Raw genomic sequence first — 15,553 nt, 5'->3', positions numbered from 1 at the left:
CTCTTCTGGCCTCCCAGGCGCGCCCGCCCCTCCGAAGGTTCAGCTCTCCCTCCCACGGGATTTGGGTGCAGAGAACTGTTTATCCGGTCTGTTTCCTTCAGGTTCCGGTGGTGTCTCAGGCGCAGGGGTCCTGCCGCTCCTGGGCCCTCCCCTACCGGAACCCAGAGGCCTTATACAGTTTCCTCTTGGGCCAGGGATGTGGGCAGGGGTGGGCAGTGTTGGTGGTCTCCTCCGCTCTGCAGCCTCAGGAGTGCCCACCTGACCAGGCGGTGAGGTCTCTCTCCCACGGGGTTTGGGAGCAGAGAGCTGCTGCGGGCCGGGATCCGCGGTGTGTTGCCATTTATTTTTATGAGAGCTCTTTATCCATTGTTTTCATGTCTAGTGGGGACTGTAGTTGTTGCTAACCAATAGTGTCTGTCCTTAACTTTAGTAAGGTCTTGGTTTAGATCCCAGAAAATCTCAATCAATCTTTCCCTCCCCTCTCCCTCCCTCTCGGTCATAGACTCATTGACTACTAGACTAAATAATGCTTTTGAAATTAAGCACTGTTCCATCAACTTTAAGCAGTTCTTCTTAACTCCCTACTATTTATTATGAAGTAATTGTCTTTATACTCTGCTTCATCTTTATTACTAAACCTAACATAACAAGTGCGTAATTACCATACATTATTAACTGGCTGTGTTCTGTCACTGATTTCTTTTTGTTTTACCAGTGCTCTTAACTGCAAATAACTGTGAATCACCTGTTTTTGCCAATTCCTGAATATCATTTAAATGGAATTATATTTTATATTTTATTTTTTTAATTGTATTACTATTGTGTGCACGTGTATATGAGTTTTGAGTGATGGTACACACATGCCACTGAGCATATGAGTCTGTCTCTCCTGTCTCTTGAGTTTCAAGGATCATCAGGCTTGCTCAGCTGAGCTGTCTGGCCTGTATTCGTTTGTGTTTGGAATGTTCCTCATGGGCCCGGTGTGTGTGCCTATTTGTAGTTACTGTTGTTGTATAATGTTTGATTCTCTGCGTAGTAGAGACTTGAAGTTTTGAGTGCTTTGTTTTTGACCAGTGTATAAAACTTTAAAGAATATTTCTATATGTCTTTTGACAGACAAAAACTGATTGTCTTAGATTATGTCTGGACCAAAATATCTTTAGTACTTTAATAGATAAAACGTTTTGTAGATTCTGCGAAAATATTTTCTAAAATGTATGTGTTGTATATTCCTCACTAAATATGAGAATTCTGGTCTTTTAGCCATTCTTGTGAGAATGTGGATTTAATTTCCAATGTCCTGGTAGATAATAATATAAAGCATTCTTTTACATTTATATCAGTTTCGGCAACTCTTTAAAAAACTTTTTTTTTACTATAGTTATCTTATTGTGTATGCATACCATGGCACACATGTGAAGGTGAGAGAAAAACTTGTGGGAATTGCTCTCTTCTATATAGGCCTTGGGGATCAAACTCAAGCTTCTGATAGCTTGCCTTTACTTACTGAGTCATCTCTCTAGCCCTCCATATAGCCTTCTTTTTTTTTTTTTTTTTTTTTGGTTCTTTTTTTCGGAGCTGGGGACCGAACCCAGGGCCTTGCGCTTCCTAGGCAAGCGCTGTACCACTGAGCTAAATCCCCAACCCCCCATATAGCCTTTTTAATGAAGGAAGTACTTGTTGGCTTGCCCTTTGTCTCTTGAGAGATGACTTATTTTGATGAACAAAGTTTTCATTATGTCTTTAAAAGTTTAGAGAATATGTGGTTTAGAATTGCCTCACAGTGGAACAAAATAAATGCCCCTTTATTTCTGTGCAAAGAAACATACAAAAGTGTTGATTTTGATAGTCTATGTAGAAAGTCTATCATGAAAACCTTTTGAAATGTAAAAATGAAACCATTTGTCAAGATTTGACAAATAATGCTAGAGAAACAATCTATTGTTTACTGGTAAAAGCCCAAGAAATTTTAACTTCTAAAATGTTACTTAACAACTGTAAACGTAAATACATAGATTGAAATAGGGAGAAGAAAGAAGTGAATGTTTGGGGAACCTGCTCAAGACAGTGTTGGGGGCATTATATGATCTTTGGCCATCACATCATGTATTTAGCCATGTGACTGTTTTAGGCAGAGGAGTTACAGAGTCAGAGAGGAATGGTTTGACGGTTTGTTGGGTTTTGAAAAGTTTTATTTTTTTGTGTCTGTATTTTGAGAGAATGAGCAGGAGTTTTTGAGGTCTTTGGGATGTTTTGTAGGATCTTGCTTCAAGAAAGGAAGGGAAAGAAGGAGATAGGGAAAGGAGAGGTAGTTGCATATTTACAAAATGATAGAGAAATTCATAGAAATGGTGAATGAGAATTATGTGATGTGATTTAATTACTTGTATTTGTTTGCGGTTTTATATCAAAGGGGGAAAAGACTTGAAAGGAAAATGTTTTTATTATTGATATTAAATTATAGAATAAAGATTTTTTTTAACCTACAGTGCTCTATATGTGTAAGCAATATTTTTAGTAATTGTACTTGCTAGTTTTATTTCAACTTGATACAAGATGTAGACATCAGAGAGGAGGAAGCACCAGTTGACAACAGGCCTCTGTACAAGGCTGCAGGCAAGCCTGTAGGGAGGGCGTGATTGATATGGGAGGCCCAGCCCATTGTGGGTGGAGTCACTACTGGGCCTTTGATTCTGGGTTGAACTTGCCTTGAGGAGATAGCCAGTAAGCAGTATTCCTCTATGGCTTCTTGCCTCCAGGTTCCTGCCCAATTTGACTTTCTGCCCTAAATGCTTTCCATGGTGAACTGCTGTAGAAGTGTAAGTGAAATAACCCATTTTTTTCCCCCAAATTGATTTTGTTCGTGTTTTTTTTATCTCAGCAAAGTCACTTGATTTCAAATCGTGGTAGCCTTTCAGTTTCTTTGTTAAAGCAGGAGTGATTCCTAAACTTGAGGGTAGTTAAATGCTTCTGATGGTGTGTTCGATGTGTGTTTTAGGGTTTTATTGATGTGAACAGACACCATGAGCAAGGCATGGTCTTATAAAGGACATTTAATTGGAGCTGGCTCAGAGGTTCAGAAAAGTATCATCAAGGTGGGAGCATGACAGTATCCAGGCAGGCATGGTGCAGGAGGAGCAGGCTTCCAGACATCGAGGATGAGGTTCTCAAAGCCCACACTCACAGTGCCATGTCTACTCTCTTGTGTCAACCTCCTAAATTCTAGGACTATAGTTAATCCTAAAACATTTTTATTATTCTGTTTCTATTCGACCATTTACACATCTTCAATACCTTACCAAGCACCCACCTGGTTTCTGTGAGTCTATCTGGTTTCTCTTGGTCTAACCTAGAAATCATATGTAAATGAAACCATAATACCTGGTTGTTGTTGTTGTTGTTGTTATTGTTTTTTCCCTTTTAGCTTCATTGTTTGACTTAGTTATTTTTTGAGATTTATTAACTCTGTGACATGAATCACCACTTAGATTTTTTTATTTTGAGTTGCATTCCATTATAACTGTTTCTGCATTTTTGTGTGTTTTTGTTTTGTGAACATTGTGTGTAATGTTTTGTGAGACACCCATTTTTAATTCCAAGTGTGTGTGTTTAGGAGGGAGGTTGAAGAGGTTTATAATGGTGGTGACACTGTTTAACTTGTTGAGGAACTGCAAACAGACTAATTATTGTTAGACTTTGCTTTCAACATGAATATGAAGGTTGAATGTGAAGCCCCCATTTGGTCTGATAAGAATACACTTGAAAGTGACCGTAAGACTGTGGTCTCTAGGAAGAACAGGGGAGGATTTGAAGCTAAAGAAGAACAAAAGGGCTGGGCATGAGTGCGCATGAAATAGCTCATGGTTTTAATTCTTGGCACTTGGGCGGCAGAGGCAGGAGGATCTTTGTAAATTCAGGATATAGTGAGTTTCAGGATAACCACAAGTACACTCTGCACAGTGAGACCTATCATGATAGTAGTAATGCTGGGGGTGGTGGGGGTGGTGATGGTAATAGAGGATTAACTATGAAGCCAGAGCATACAAAGCTGTCTCACTCAAGGATTGGACTGTATATGCCTCGAAGAGTTTTTTTTTTTTTTTTTTTTTTTTTTTTCCGGAGCTGGGGACCGAACCCAGGGCCTTGCACGTGCTAGGCAAGCGCTCTACCGCTGAGCTAAATCCCCAACCCCACCACTCTGGTTTTAATACCACCTAAACCCCAGCAAGAACAACAGATCCCGGATAGTACTTCTTGAACATGCTTGCCAAATGCTTAACTACTTAGCTATGTCTTCCACTCTTACACCATTTTCCTGTGACATTAAGAAAGATGTTTTCATTACACTAATGAGACTTCAGCTTCACAGTTCCTTATGTAATTTTTTTTAAAAATTATTTATTATATATAAGTACACTGTACACATCAGAAGAGGGCATCAGATCCCATTACAGATGGTTGTGAGCCACCTTGTGGTTGCTGGGATTTGAACTCAGGACCTCTGGAAGAACAGCCAGCCCTCTTAAGCACTGAACCATCTCTCCAGCCCAGTTCCTTATTTTCTTGCCATTGTGTTAGGAGTTTCAGAAAGTGTGCATGTGTGAATAGACACACAGAGAAAACAGACTGTTATCTGTTTTTCCATTTACTTGCCAAGAACTACCACATGAAGGCAGCTCTCAAAATTATACACAGATAATCACCACACCTGGGTCTGTTCTTTCACACTCTTGGTGACAGCATCTGCTTTATTTCATGTACTGAGTTCAGTGTATAAAGAAGGTAGTCAGGAATTACAAAAAATCTGCAAGGGCCACAAACTTGCAGTCCTTAGGCCCCAACATGTACTTGGGAAAATAGAATATTTAGACAGAGGAAATTGTTTATCCAAGTCAAATTATAGAAACTTGAAAATCACCGTTAGTACAAATAGTTGGATTTATTGATAGTATATTTTGATATTTTCAACTTACGTAGTTTTATACCATAGCATAAAACAGTTTTGAAGTTACATTTTCTTTACACATGTCATTAAACTTGGCTTATTAAACTTAAACTTAGTAACTTGTTTCATTCTTGGTTTCAGGCGCCTGATCACAGATTCAAAAGTTAAATTAAAATATCAGCATTTAATAACAAATAGCTTTGTAGAGGTAAGTGGTTTATGTTTCTCTAATTTTAACTTTCAAAATTCTGTTTATTAATAGAAATATACTAGTTGTGTTCTTTTTTACTGAGTTTGGCTTGGTTTTTGAAATGTCTCACAGGGTGGCCTTGGTGAGCTTTTAACTTCTGCCATCTAAGTACTGGGTGTCCTGACATTGTTAGTTCTCTAATTGTCTTCTCTGCTAATAAAGAATATGGTAGTCACTGGGCTGGAGAGATGGTCCACAGTTAAAGTACTGGCTCCTTTTCAGAGGACCCAGGTTCTAGTCCCCAGTGCCTTCTTCATTGGGTGTGGGCACCACTCACTAACATGGTTCACAGACCTACACGCAGGCAAAAAAATGCCCCCCAAACACCCCCCCAATAATTTCTTAAAATTATTCATTTCATACAAATTTTTTTAATAGACCAGTTGTCACCAAATTACGGCTTGCCTGTATTTGTAAATACAGTTTTATTGGAGGTAGATATAGTACTGCATGACTTTAAAACCCCAGCAGTCACGGAGGCTTAGACAGGTGGATCTCTTTGAGTTCCAGGACAGCCAGGGCTATGTAGAAACACCCTGTCACAAAAACAAAAGTATTTACTGGAAAATGCCTGTTGCATATTTGTTGTTACTGATTTTGTGCTACAATGGCAGCTACTACAGAGAACCCTGTGTATAGGTTACAAAACAAAATGATTTTTTTCCTCAGGTTCTATTGAAAGTGCCAGTGCCTATTATAGTAACATCAGTATAGCTTGGCATTTTTGTCCTTGAAAATAGTCTTTATCTGTGCTAAAGATTAAACGATAAAACTACAAATTAATGTATATCGTGCCTTTTGAAATGATCAGTACACTTAAGGTTTTGTCTGTACCTTGGGATCTAGGACTCTCTGATCTATGTTTTATGCAAGTGATCTCCTGATGTGCTATTATGTCCACCCAATAAATTGATTTTTGAAACCTAGTACAGAATGTTGTTTAAGGCATATCTTGTTCATGTAATAAATATACTTAATAGTTTGTGTCTCACCTGGTTGGGGTGGAGTAAACTGGGAAATTCCAGCATTGAAATGGCTAGGTCAAGAGAATTGCAAATTTGAGGGTACTCTGGTATATCTAGTGAGAGACCTCATCTTAAAACAGAGAGACATACAAAAACCAAAATTAAACAGTTTAAGGCTCCGTGGGATTTGTAGGTAGAATAAAAGATAGTTCTTACGTTTTGTAGAACTAGAAGTTGAAAGATTAAAATAATCTTGTGAGGGTCTAGGGATACAGCTTTGTGGTAGGAGGCTTCTCTGTCAGACAGAAGTTTTGATCCCTAAAACCAAAGCAAACAAATAATGAAGCCACAAACTTAACAGCACACTAGAGTTGGGGATGTCACTCAGTTGGTAAAGCACTTGCCTAAGGTGAGGTCCTTGATTTCCTTCCCAGAATTCAAATAAATAAGTTGCAAAAATGCTTAACATTGAATAAATGTCAATGTAATCTGCCATATTTTTAACAGAGTAAAATAGAAATACCATGTATCTCCCTAGATGCAGAGCAAGCTAACAGTCATTTCTGATTAAAAGATAGTTATCGGGCTGGAGAGGTGGCTCAGCGGTTAAGAGCACTGACTGCTCTTCCAGAGGTCCTGAGTTCAAATCCCAGCAACCACATGGTGGCTCACAGCCATACGTAATGAGATCTGATGCCCTCTTCTGGTATGTCTGAAGACAACTATAGTATACTTATATATAATAAATAAATAAATCTTAAAAAAAAAAGATAGTTATCAAAAATCAATAACACATCAGGAGATCACTTAAAAAGCATGATTATAGAACACGACAGCAGGTTTTATATGGTTTTATTTCTCTTTGATCTTACTAGGTGTTGTGTAGTTTAATTTGTTTTGGTTTTTAAGATGTTGTAACTTGTGTTTCAGTGCAACCGACTGTTAAAATGGTGTCCTGCCCCCGATTGCCACCATGTTGTTAAAGTCCAGTATCCTGATGCAAAACCAGTTCGCTGCAAGTGTGGCCGCCAGTTTTGGTAAGCTGTGATTCCCTAGATGAGGGGAGTAAATAGAGGATTTCTACCTCTTTGAATCTTGATAGTAAACATGCTGGGAAATAAATGACACTGGTTAAAAGTAGTGTATATTTCTTTTAAGTGAGATACAAACCATGTCTTGAGTTTCTGTTCTTGATGCTTTCATCTTTTGGAGAGATGTGTATGTGTATGACAGTGCAGCCTGTGTTTTGTTTAAGGGCGTCTCATTTTGTAGCCCAAACTGACCTCAAACTCATGTTAATTCCGGCTCAGTGTCCAAGTGCTAGGATAGGCATGTGCCATTCTACCCGCTGAATGTATTGTTCATTGGGGGAAATGAAACTATAATTATAATTTTCTTTATATTTCACTTTAACCTTTAATAAGAGAAAACTTAAAAATCTGGGTTAATTGCCTTTTTTTAACATTCGGGGTTGGGGGGAGAGGAAGAGAGAGAGAGGGAGGGAGGGTGTGTGCATGTGTGTGTGCGCTCTCCCTTATACATGCTTGATGAGGTGTGGTGGTGTCTTAGGGATCAAACCCCAGTCACCGCTTAATGGCAGTGTTGGGCCATTAGATTGCTGTTTGTTTTACTGTATTTTCTTCCATCTGGCTCTTGCTGTCTTCCTCTATATTGTCACAGATTGAGAAAGAAAGACTGTGTGTTTTATTTAAAAATAATAACTTTCCATGATTTAGACAAATTTTTTTTTAATCTAATAAGAAAATAATGCAGGTAATTTTGTTTGTTTAGGCCGTCTGTGTTGGTAACATGGAACTTCTGTAGTATATTCTTCTCTTTCTGAACACTAGATGTCATCTATCAGGAACTTTTCAACACCAAATATTGGGGAACATCTTAGTGTCTCTGAAGTGTTTAGCTGGCTTTTCTTTTTTTTCCCCCTAAATGGGAAGGTAGCCTGAGAATTTCTCAGTTTGAAAGTTTTTGTTCATTTTTTACATCCAAGAGCCCAGCTTTATCTTGAATATTATTTATTCAATCAAATATTCACTTTCATTGTCCATTTCTACCTTGCATAAAACAGTATATGGTTCAGACAATTATTAAGTCAGATTCTACTTTTTGCAGTGAACAGTTGTCCTCTAGTTCGTAATTATCAATTACAAAAATGTCAGAGAATCACCAGAATGACTTTTCTGGGCTTTAGCTCCACAGAGAGTCTCTTTAGGACTGACTGATGTGTAGTCTCAAGATAACTGAAACCATCTCTACACCTCTTCTTTCATTATCAAGTTTCACCACAATCAAGATAATTAATCTATACGTATATGTATTCAAGATAATGTATTTCTTTTCTAATACACATCCCAACCCCGGTCTGTTACTTAATTCCAAATCAGCTTCCTCATTTTAGGCTCACTTTTCATTAACAATGTCCTTTCTTAGCCTGGTGAGCTCCTATAACAGAATACCAGGATACTTTAGTATTTACGTGGCAGGAATGTAGTATGCAAGCTGGGAAGTCCTGCGTCCGTGTGCTGGTGACTCTGTGTTGGTGTAAGTTTACTTTTTGCTGTTAGAGGATACCTTGTGATAACCTCACATAGTAGAAAGAACAAGGTAGCAGTGTTCATTTCCTTGTTATATTGTTCATGAATGCTGTCCTTAGGACAATTAAATGTCCCAAGTATGTGTTTGTTGAGTAGAGCAGGCGGTTGTATTTTTTTGAGAGAGGAATCTCTCTATATAACCCTGGCTGTCCTAAAACACATTAGTAGATTTGACTGGCCTCTAATAGTGCAAGAATTAAAGGTGTACACCATCATGCCCAGAAAGCCCTGCCTTTTAATGTTACCTTACTGTTGATTAGATTTCAACATTGGAATCTGATTTGGGCACATGAAGAATATAGCAAAAAGGTAAAATGATCTTACACTCGTTAAAAGAAAAGGAGCGATGTGGAGCTACCAAATAGATGTTTTGCTAGTATTTTAATATTGTTCTGATTCTTTAAAGACAGCCATAGAATTAATAAATATCCAAATTATTTAATATCCAACATAATAGCTAAAGAGCAAATCACAAATTCATAAGCATGTTTAAAGTACAAATTGTATTGATAAAGATCAACAGTGTGTTGGTAGTTTAAGAGTTTAGCCCTTTGATCTAGACAGATGGGACAGAGTTATGAGCTTAGTTCCAGAACCACACAAAGCTGGGCACCTAACATGCACCTTTACTTCATGTGTTCCTGTAGTGAGATAGGAAGCAAAACCAAAGTCACTGGGAGTGTGTGAGCCAGCTACCCTAGTATACACAGCAGTGAGCAACAACAAAGGGAAGACAGGGTTTCAAACACCGTCAAAGATGAGGAAAGACATTGGCCTCCACCTTGGAAATGTTTTACTGTAGCACATGTGTGCTTGCTACCACACATAAAATTTACCTTTGTAACATATTACATACCTACTTTGAAATTTATTTTTAAATAAAACATTTCTGTTTTGTAAAGATTTATTTAATAGTTAGGTTTATTTATGCATATGAGTGTTTTTCCTGTTTATCTATATACCACATACACTTGGTGTCCTCAGAGACCAGAAAAGGGAATCAGATCTCCTTTAACTGGAGTTAGGAATAGCTGTCAACCACCACGTGTGCACCTGCAGTCAAGCCTGGGTCCTCTACAAGAGCAGCAGTGCTCCTACTGAGCCGTTGTGTCTTTCTGCTAGAAGATAGATGTGGAATTAATTTGAAGCTCCTCAGTTCCCTGTTCATCATGTGCCCCGTGCCTACCTTGTTAGAGAAATAATTTCCTTGGCTTCATTTCGCACTCTCCTTGGCAAACAAATTTTCTTTTGACATTCTTTAAATTCCCTGATAATATCATTAATCACTAATTTCATTTCGTATAACTTTTATTAAATTCGTTGACAGTTCCATACACATTTTGATTACTCTTGCCCTTTACCACTGCAGCCTACAGAGCCCACAGCCATATCTTACTTTAAGACTCACTGAGTTCACTCTGTGCAGTTTGCTACTAGTTTGGTGGGCTCCTTACCCGTGAGTGCGCTGTCGTGTCCTGTGTCCCCCTGACCCTCATTTTCAGACAAGGTGATATGTAGCCTTGAGTTCCTTATTCTCTCTTCAGACCTAGGAGTCAATAGCTACCCTGCCCATAAGCATTTACTTTTCCTTCATTTATACCTCTTAAATATATATGTGCTTAGTGCTAGAATTAGAGGTGTGAGCCACCGTGCCTGGGTTTTTTGGCTTGCTTTATATTGCTTTGAATAGATTGGTTATCTGTTCACATTATTCAAGGATTTGCCTCTTTGTTTTCTAATGTATTGTTTACTGTATATTGAATAAAGTTGTGAATTTTAATCTGTAAATTCAGGTTTTTGTTCTTTAGTTGGAGTACTGAGTGAATTACAGGTAGAATGTGTACCAACGGAGCATTACCAGAAGCTTCTCAGTACAATTCGAGTGAGCTAGTTAAGCAAAAATTACTGTCTAGTTGTTAGCAGGGCATGTTGTCTTCATGTGTTTAACATCTCAGTGTGTACATACTGAGTACCTACTACATGCTGGTCCTAGTGCACACCAATTCTAAAAACTTCACTATGAAACAAACAGACACATTCCCTGGCTTGGTATTCCCAATAATTTAGAACGTGCTGACAGTACTGGAGAACTGTAGAATGTGAAATGGTTGATTTTTTTTTTTTTATCCTTTTTAAGTTATGCTAAGTAGGATTAATTATTTTAAACTCTTGGTGTTCTTTTCAGCTTTAACTGTGGCGAAAATTGGCATGATCCAGTTAAATGTAAGGTGAGGTTGGTTTTTGTTTTTAAGGGGATGATACACTTCTAAGATTTGATTAAAGATAATAGCTGATGCCTGTGTTCTAATTAACAGAAGATTTTTTTTTTTTTATTTCAAGTGATTGTTGCAGGTAGTCTGTACGTGCATTCCATGTGTCAGGCTCCCGTTTGTTCTTAGAATATCCGTTGATTAGGGCAACTCAGGTTTTAGGTTAATTTGACTTTTCTTCAAGATTCCAGATTCCCCACTCAACTTTAACCAGACAAAATTGTTGTTTGGTTGATCCTGTGTAAATGAGAATTTATAGGTACGATATTCCTACTTTGAGTGTATGTCTATTGAAAGTCAATTGCTTTTGCGTCTTACATTTAAAGCTTGTCTTTAAGTGCTGAAATAAACGGCTGTTCTCAAGCCGAGTTAAAATCTAACAGTTGTTGTTTTCAAATAGTGGTTGAAGAAGTGGATTAAAAAGTGTGATGATGACAGTGAAACTTCTAATTGGATTGCAGCTAACACAAAGGTTGGTCCATCTGTGTGTCTCCCCCGACCCCAGCCCCAACCCCAACTTGATAATGAACATGGATATGGGTAAGTGTGTGAGCATTAGCAAAAGCAGTGTGAGTTTGTGTCGGTATGGGCCTTGTGGTAACTTTTATCCACCCCCACGCCACCTACTATGGTTGCCTATTTATTCACTTTCCGGTGTTTATTTTTTGGAGCACCTCTAAGGCAGTAATAGCTCTTTTATTATAAAAACACTGAGTTTTTCTGTACAAGTTAAGCTTGCTGCTCAAGCATGAGGAACTGAGTTCAGATCCTCAGCACCCATGTAAAAGAAGTGTGGCCGCATGCACCTGTAACCTGCAGTGCTGAGATTCAGAGATAGCTGGATTCCCTGGAGGTCAGTGAGGGTGTCTCAGAGGAACAAGGCTGAGAGCAGGGCACCCAGCATCATCATCTAGTCTCTTGTACATTTGTGTATACAAAATATCTACATCACGCAGATTTTAAAAAAAAATTTTTTTTTTTAAAGCCAGGTGTAGTGGCTCATGTTAATCATTGCACTTGGGAAGCAGACACATCTCTCTTTGAGTTTGAGGACAGCCTGTTCTACATAGTAGTTCTAGGGCAGCTAGAGCTTTGTAGAGATATCCTATCTCAACAACAAAAACCTCTTAAGTTTATTTTTTGAAAAATGGAAATTTTGAGCTTCAGTATGAGTTCAGATTGAAGGTTAAGGTCTGCTTACCTGCTTACCTGACTTTGTACGCCAGATTGCTTATCTATGGATCCTACCTGACCTAGAATTAGCTTCTCTGTTATTTCTATTTTGTCATTTATTCATGAGACAAGCAGGAATAAATAACACTCTTAAAAGATTTATAGGTTTCTGGTGCATATGAAGCCCTGAGAATGTGGAAGGACTGCGCAGCTAGGGGACGGCACTAAGCAGTGTGCTGAGTAAAATCCTTAACTTCAGTAAAACTTACTGTGTGCTTAAAAATACTTTGATGGTTTTTATTTGGGTGGGGAGATGGCTCAGCAGCTGCTCTTCCATAGGACCTTGGTTCAATTCCCAACACCTGCATGGTTGCTCACCACTTTCTATAATTCTTTCTCTAGAAGATATGATGCCCTGTTTTGGTTTCCATAGGCGCTTGCATACAGATGGCAAACAGACATACCCATAAAAACAAAAAAAATTCTTAAAAAAGCATTACATTTTTGTGTCTATTAATACCCAGTAATAGCCAGGTGGTGATAGTGTGCACCTTTAATCTCAGCACTAGGGTGCCAGAGCCAGGTGGATCTTTGTGAGTTCAAGGCCAGTCTGTCTACAAATCAAGTAGAACTGTTACATAGAGAAATTTTGTTTTGAAAAATACAAATGAAAAAAAAAAAAAAGCAAACAAAATACCAAAACAGACAAAAAGAACCAGTAATAATAATATACTTTACATTTAATGATCTTTATTAGATGCTTACTACTTTTTAAAGTAACGTATGTGTATGAACGCAAATAAATGAAATCTATAACTAGCGTCTGTCCTCAATGGGAGATAGCATTGACACCAACTCTATAGTTTTTTTTCCATAGGAATGTCCCAAATGCCATGTCACAATTGAGAAGGATGGTGGTTGTAATCACATGGTCTGTCGTAACCAGAACTGTAAAGCAGAGTTTTGCTGGGTGTGTCTTGGCCCTTGGGAACCACATGGATCTGCCTGGTAGGTTGAACAAATGGTAGAATGCGTTCATATAGTTATAGGATGTATACCTCATGCAAATGATACTTCTGCCTTGGGCTTAAAAAAAATAAGGCGTTTCAACAGAGTGTATTTAAGATAACCACAGAGAGGGATTTGGTAGTCATATTTCTCACAGGAATTAATAATTGAGGTAAACCTATCCATTGAGATTTCATTAGTTGAAAAAGTTGGAAACAGTAAAAGGAATACTGTGAACAGAGGTGGAATAGTGTTTTTAGTTCATGATTTTAATTTTAGTTACATTGTCTGATATGTCCTCTAGGTGGAGGTTGTAAACTAGAGTTTATTTATCAGAAATTTAACTTGTGTGTTTTCCTTATCCTCCACATTGTTAGACAACAGTTTTGTTTTCTGGCTAAAAATTAGAAAGCTACTGAGCAGAAGTCGATATATTTAGCTTCTCTTTGTAATAGGCTTGCATTCCTATTGGGACAAATTACCTAGAACTGGGAAGTAGTCCTTCAAATGTCCCTCTATTGTCTAATTTTATAAATTCAAGACTGGCAGTTAATGTTAGATGCATCTGCAGTTGTTAATTAGTTGAATCTATTGGAGATGAGCTCCAGGACGCCCCGTGAGAGCCAGAGTCTGAGCGTGCCAATGGTCATTCTGTATACCAGCACAGTACTTCACTTGCATGCCTCCTATTTCTAGGTTATTTAGCACACAATGAATGTTTTGTAAACAGTATTATTTAGGGAATAATGACAAGAATAAAGAAATCTGTGCTCAGCACAATTGTGACTTTTCTTTAAAGGTTCTGAGGTTTTGTTTGTTTGTTTTGTTTTTTAGCTCCAGTAAAGATTGTTTCCATGAATGCATAATCCTTGAATAAAAGGCAACCCTTGTTAAATGGCATTGACCCATGTCCTTCTGTACTAATAGATAGATAATTTTGTTACATGCCTCTTTATTTGGGAAAGTGCAAGTTAAATTGTAGATCCATTTTGAAAAACACAGGAACTAACACATTTCCTGATGTGAATTGAAAATGTTTCCGAGTGTTATAATATACAAATGACCAACTTATTTTGATTTGTGTTACCTTCCTGCTGACTCCCTACTAAGTTGTGGGGGACAGAGAAAGTAAGGAGGTAGACTGTATTATAAAGTGGTAGTAAAATAGTTTGGATCTTGTGAAGATTTAAGTAGAAGTGGTATGGGTTTGGTGAGAGGGTCTGTATTGTGTGCTTGAAGTACATTGTCAAATAATTCTGGTGCTTTGTGGAGACTGGATAGGCTAGAAGAGGGTTGCAAGGTCAAGACAAGATAAAGGAGATATTAATTTGAGAAACAAAAAAGGTCTTTGCTTTTAGTTAATTGTGACTTGTATTAGTTACCACAATTAAAGGACTAATAATAGGGATTACTTCTAAAGCTAATTCTAAGGTAAAAACTGGTTTGTTAGTGGCAAATTTTGCCATTGTCAGAGCTGAAGACTGATTCTGAGACAGCATACTATAGACTGATTAGGAACTAAAATAAGGTCACTGTATGGTTTTATAGGCAAGCCTAGTAAAAGGGGGAAGGGGGAATAGAGAAAGAAGAGTGTGGGAAGACCTATGAGTTTTATGACATCTTCAATTACAACTTAGATTTTATGTTATCTAAAGCAAAAGAAATCAACCATAGGGGCTGGAGAGATGGCTCAGTACTTGAGAGCACTGACTGCTCTTCCTGACGCCCTGAGTTCAACCCAGCAACCACATGGTGGCTCACAACTATGGGTAATGAGATTTGATGTTCTCTTCTGTTGTGTCTGAAGACAGCTACAGTGTACTTATATATAGTAAATAAATAAGTCTTTAAAATAAAAATTAGAAGAAATCAACCACAGACCGAATGGTGACCTGAGAGAGGGCCATGACTATTGCTCACTGACCTTGCAAATGTATCCTCCTTTGTCTTCTCTGTATGCCTTAAAATGCCTCTGACTTGTCAAAACAAAATTCCAAGTAGCACTAACTGTTACTTGAATTAGAAGTATAGAGAGATCCTAAATAGCTTGCTCTGCTAGTCTTTAAATCTGTGCTAGTTTTGGAAGGGAAATCCCACATTAAGATGGTGCTTTAAGACACATTTTTAAAAAATCACAAGGAGCTAGGAGTGACATATAACCATTAATTTCAGCAATCAGGAGGCAGGCGAATCTCTGAATGACAGGCTAGACTGGCCTATATAACTAATTCCCTGGCAGCCAGAATTATATAGAGAGACCATGTCACAGAAACAAACTAAAAAGAAAAGTTAAGATGGTTAGAAGAAAGGAAGAAGAGAATGTTAATAGTTAA

General features: G+C 38.0%; 1 protein-coding gene across 3 annotated transcripts in view; it reads left to right on the top strand.

Moving 5' to 3' along the window:
* The window catches only part of Arih1 (ariadne RBR E3 ubiquitin protein ligase 1), a 103,594-nt gene that overhangs the window by 71,229 nt on the left and 16,812 nt on the right, over nucleotides 1-15,553 (top strand). For all 3 annotated transcript variants that reach the window (XM_087561020.1, XM_087561021.1, NM_001013108.3), the window contains 5 exon segments: nucleotides 5,087-5,153; nucleotides 7,091-7,197; nucleotides 10,955-10,997; nucleotides 11,440-11,511; nucleotides 13,090-13,220. In XM_087561020.1, coding sequence (XP_087417146.1) covers nucleotides 5,087-5,153; nucleotides 7,091-7,197; nucleotides 10,955-10,997; nucleotides 11,440-11,511; nucleotides 13,090-13,220 — 420 coding nt within the window.

Source organism: Rattus norvegicus, chromosome 8 (genome assembly GCF_021556685.1).
Source record: "Rattus norvegicus strain SHRSP/BbbUtx chromosome 8, alternate assembly SHRSP_T2T, whole genome shotgun sequence".
Lineage (NCBI taxonomy): Eukaryota > Metazoa > Chordata > Mammalia > Rodentia > Muridae > Rattus > Rattus norvegicus.
The sequence above is the reverse complement of the archived record's forward strand: the minus strand, read 5'-3'. Positions and strand labels throughout refer to the sequence as shown.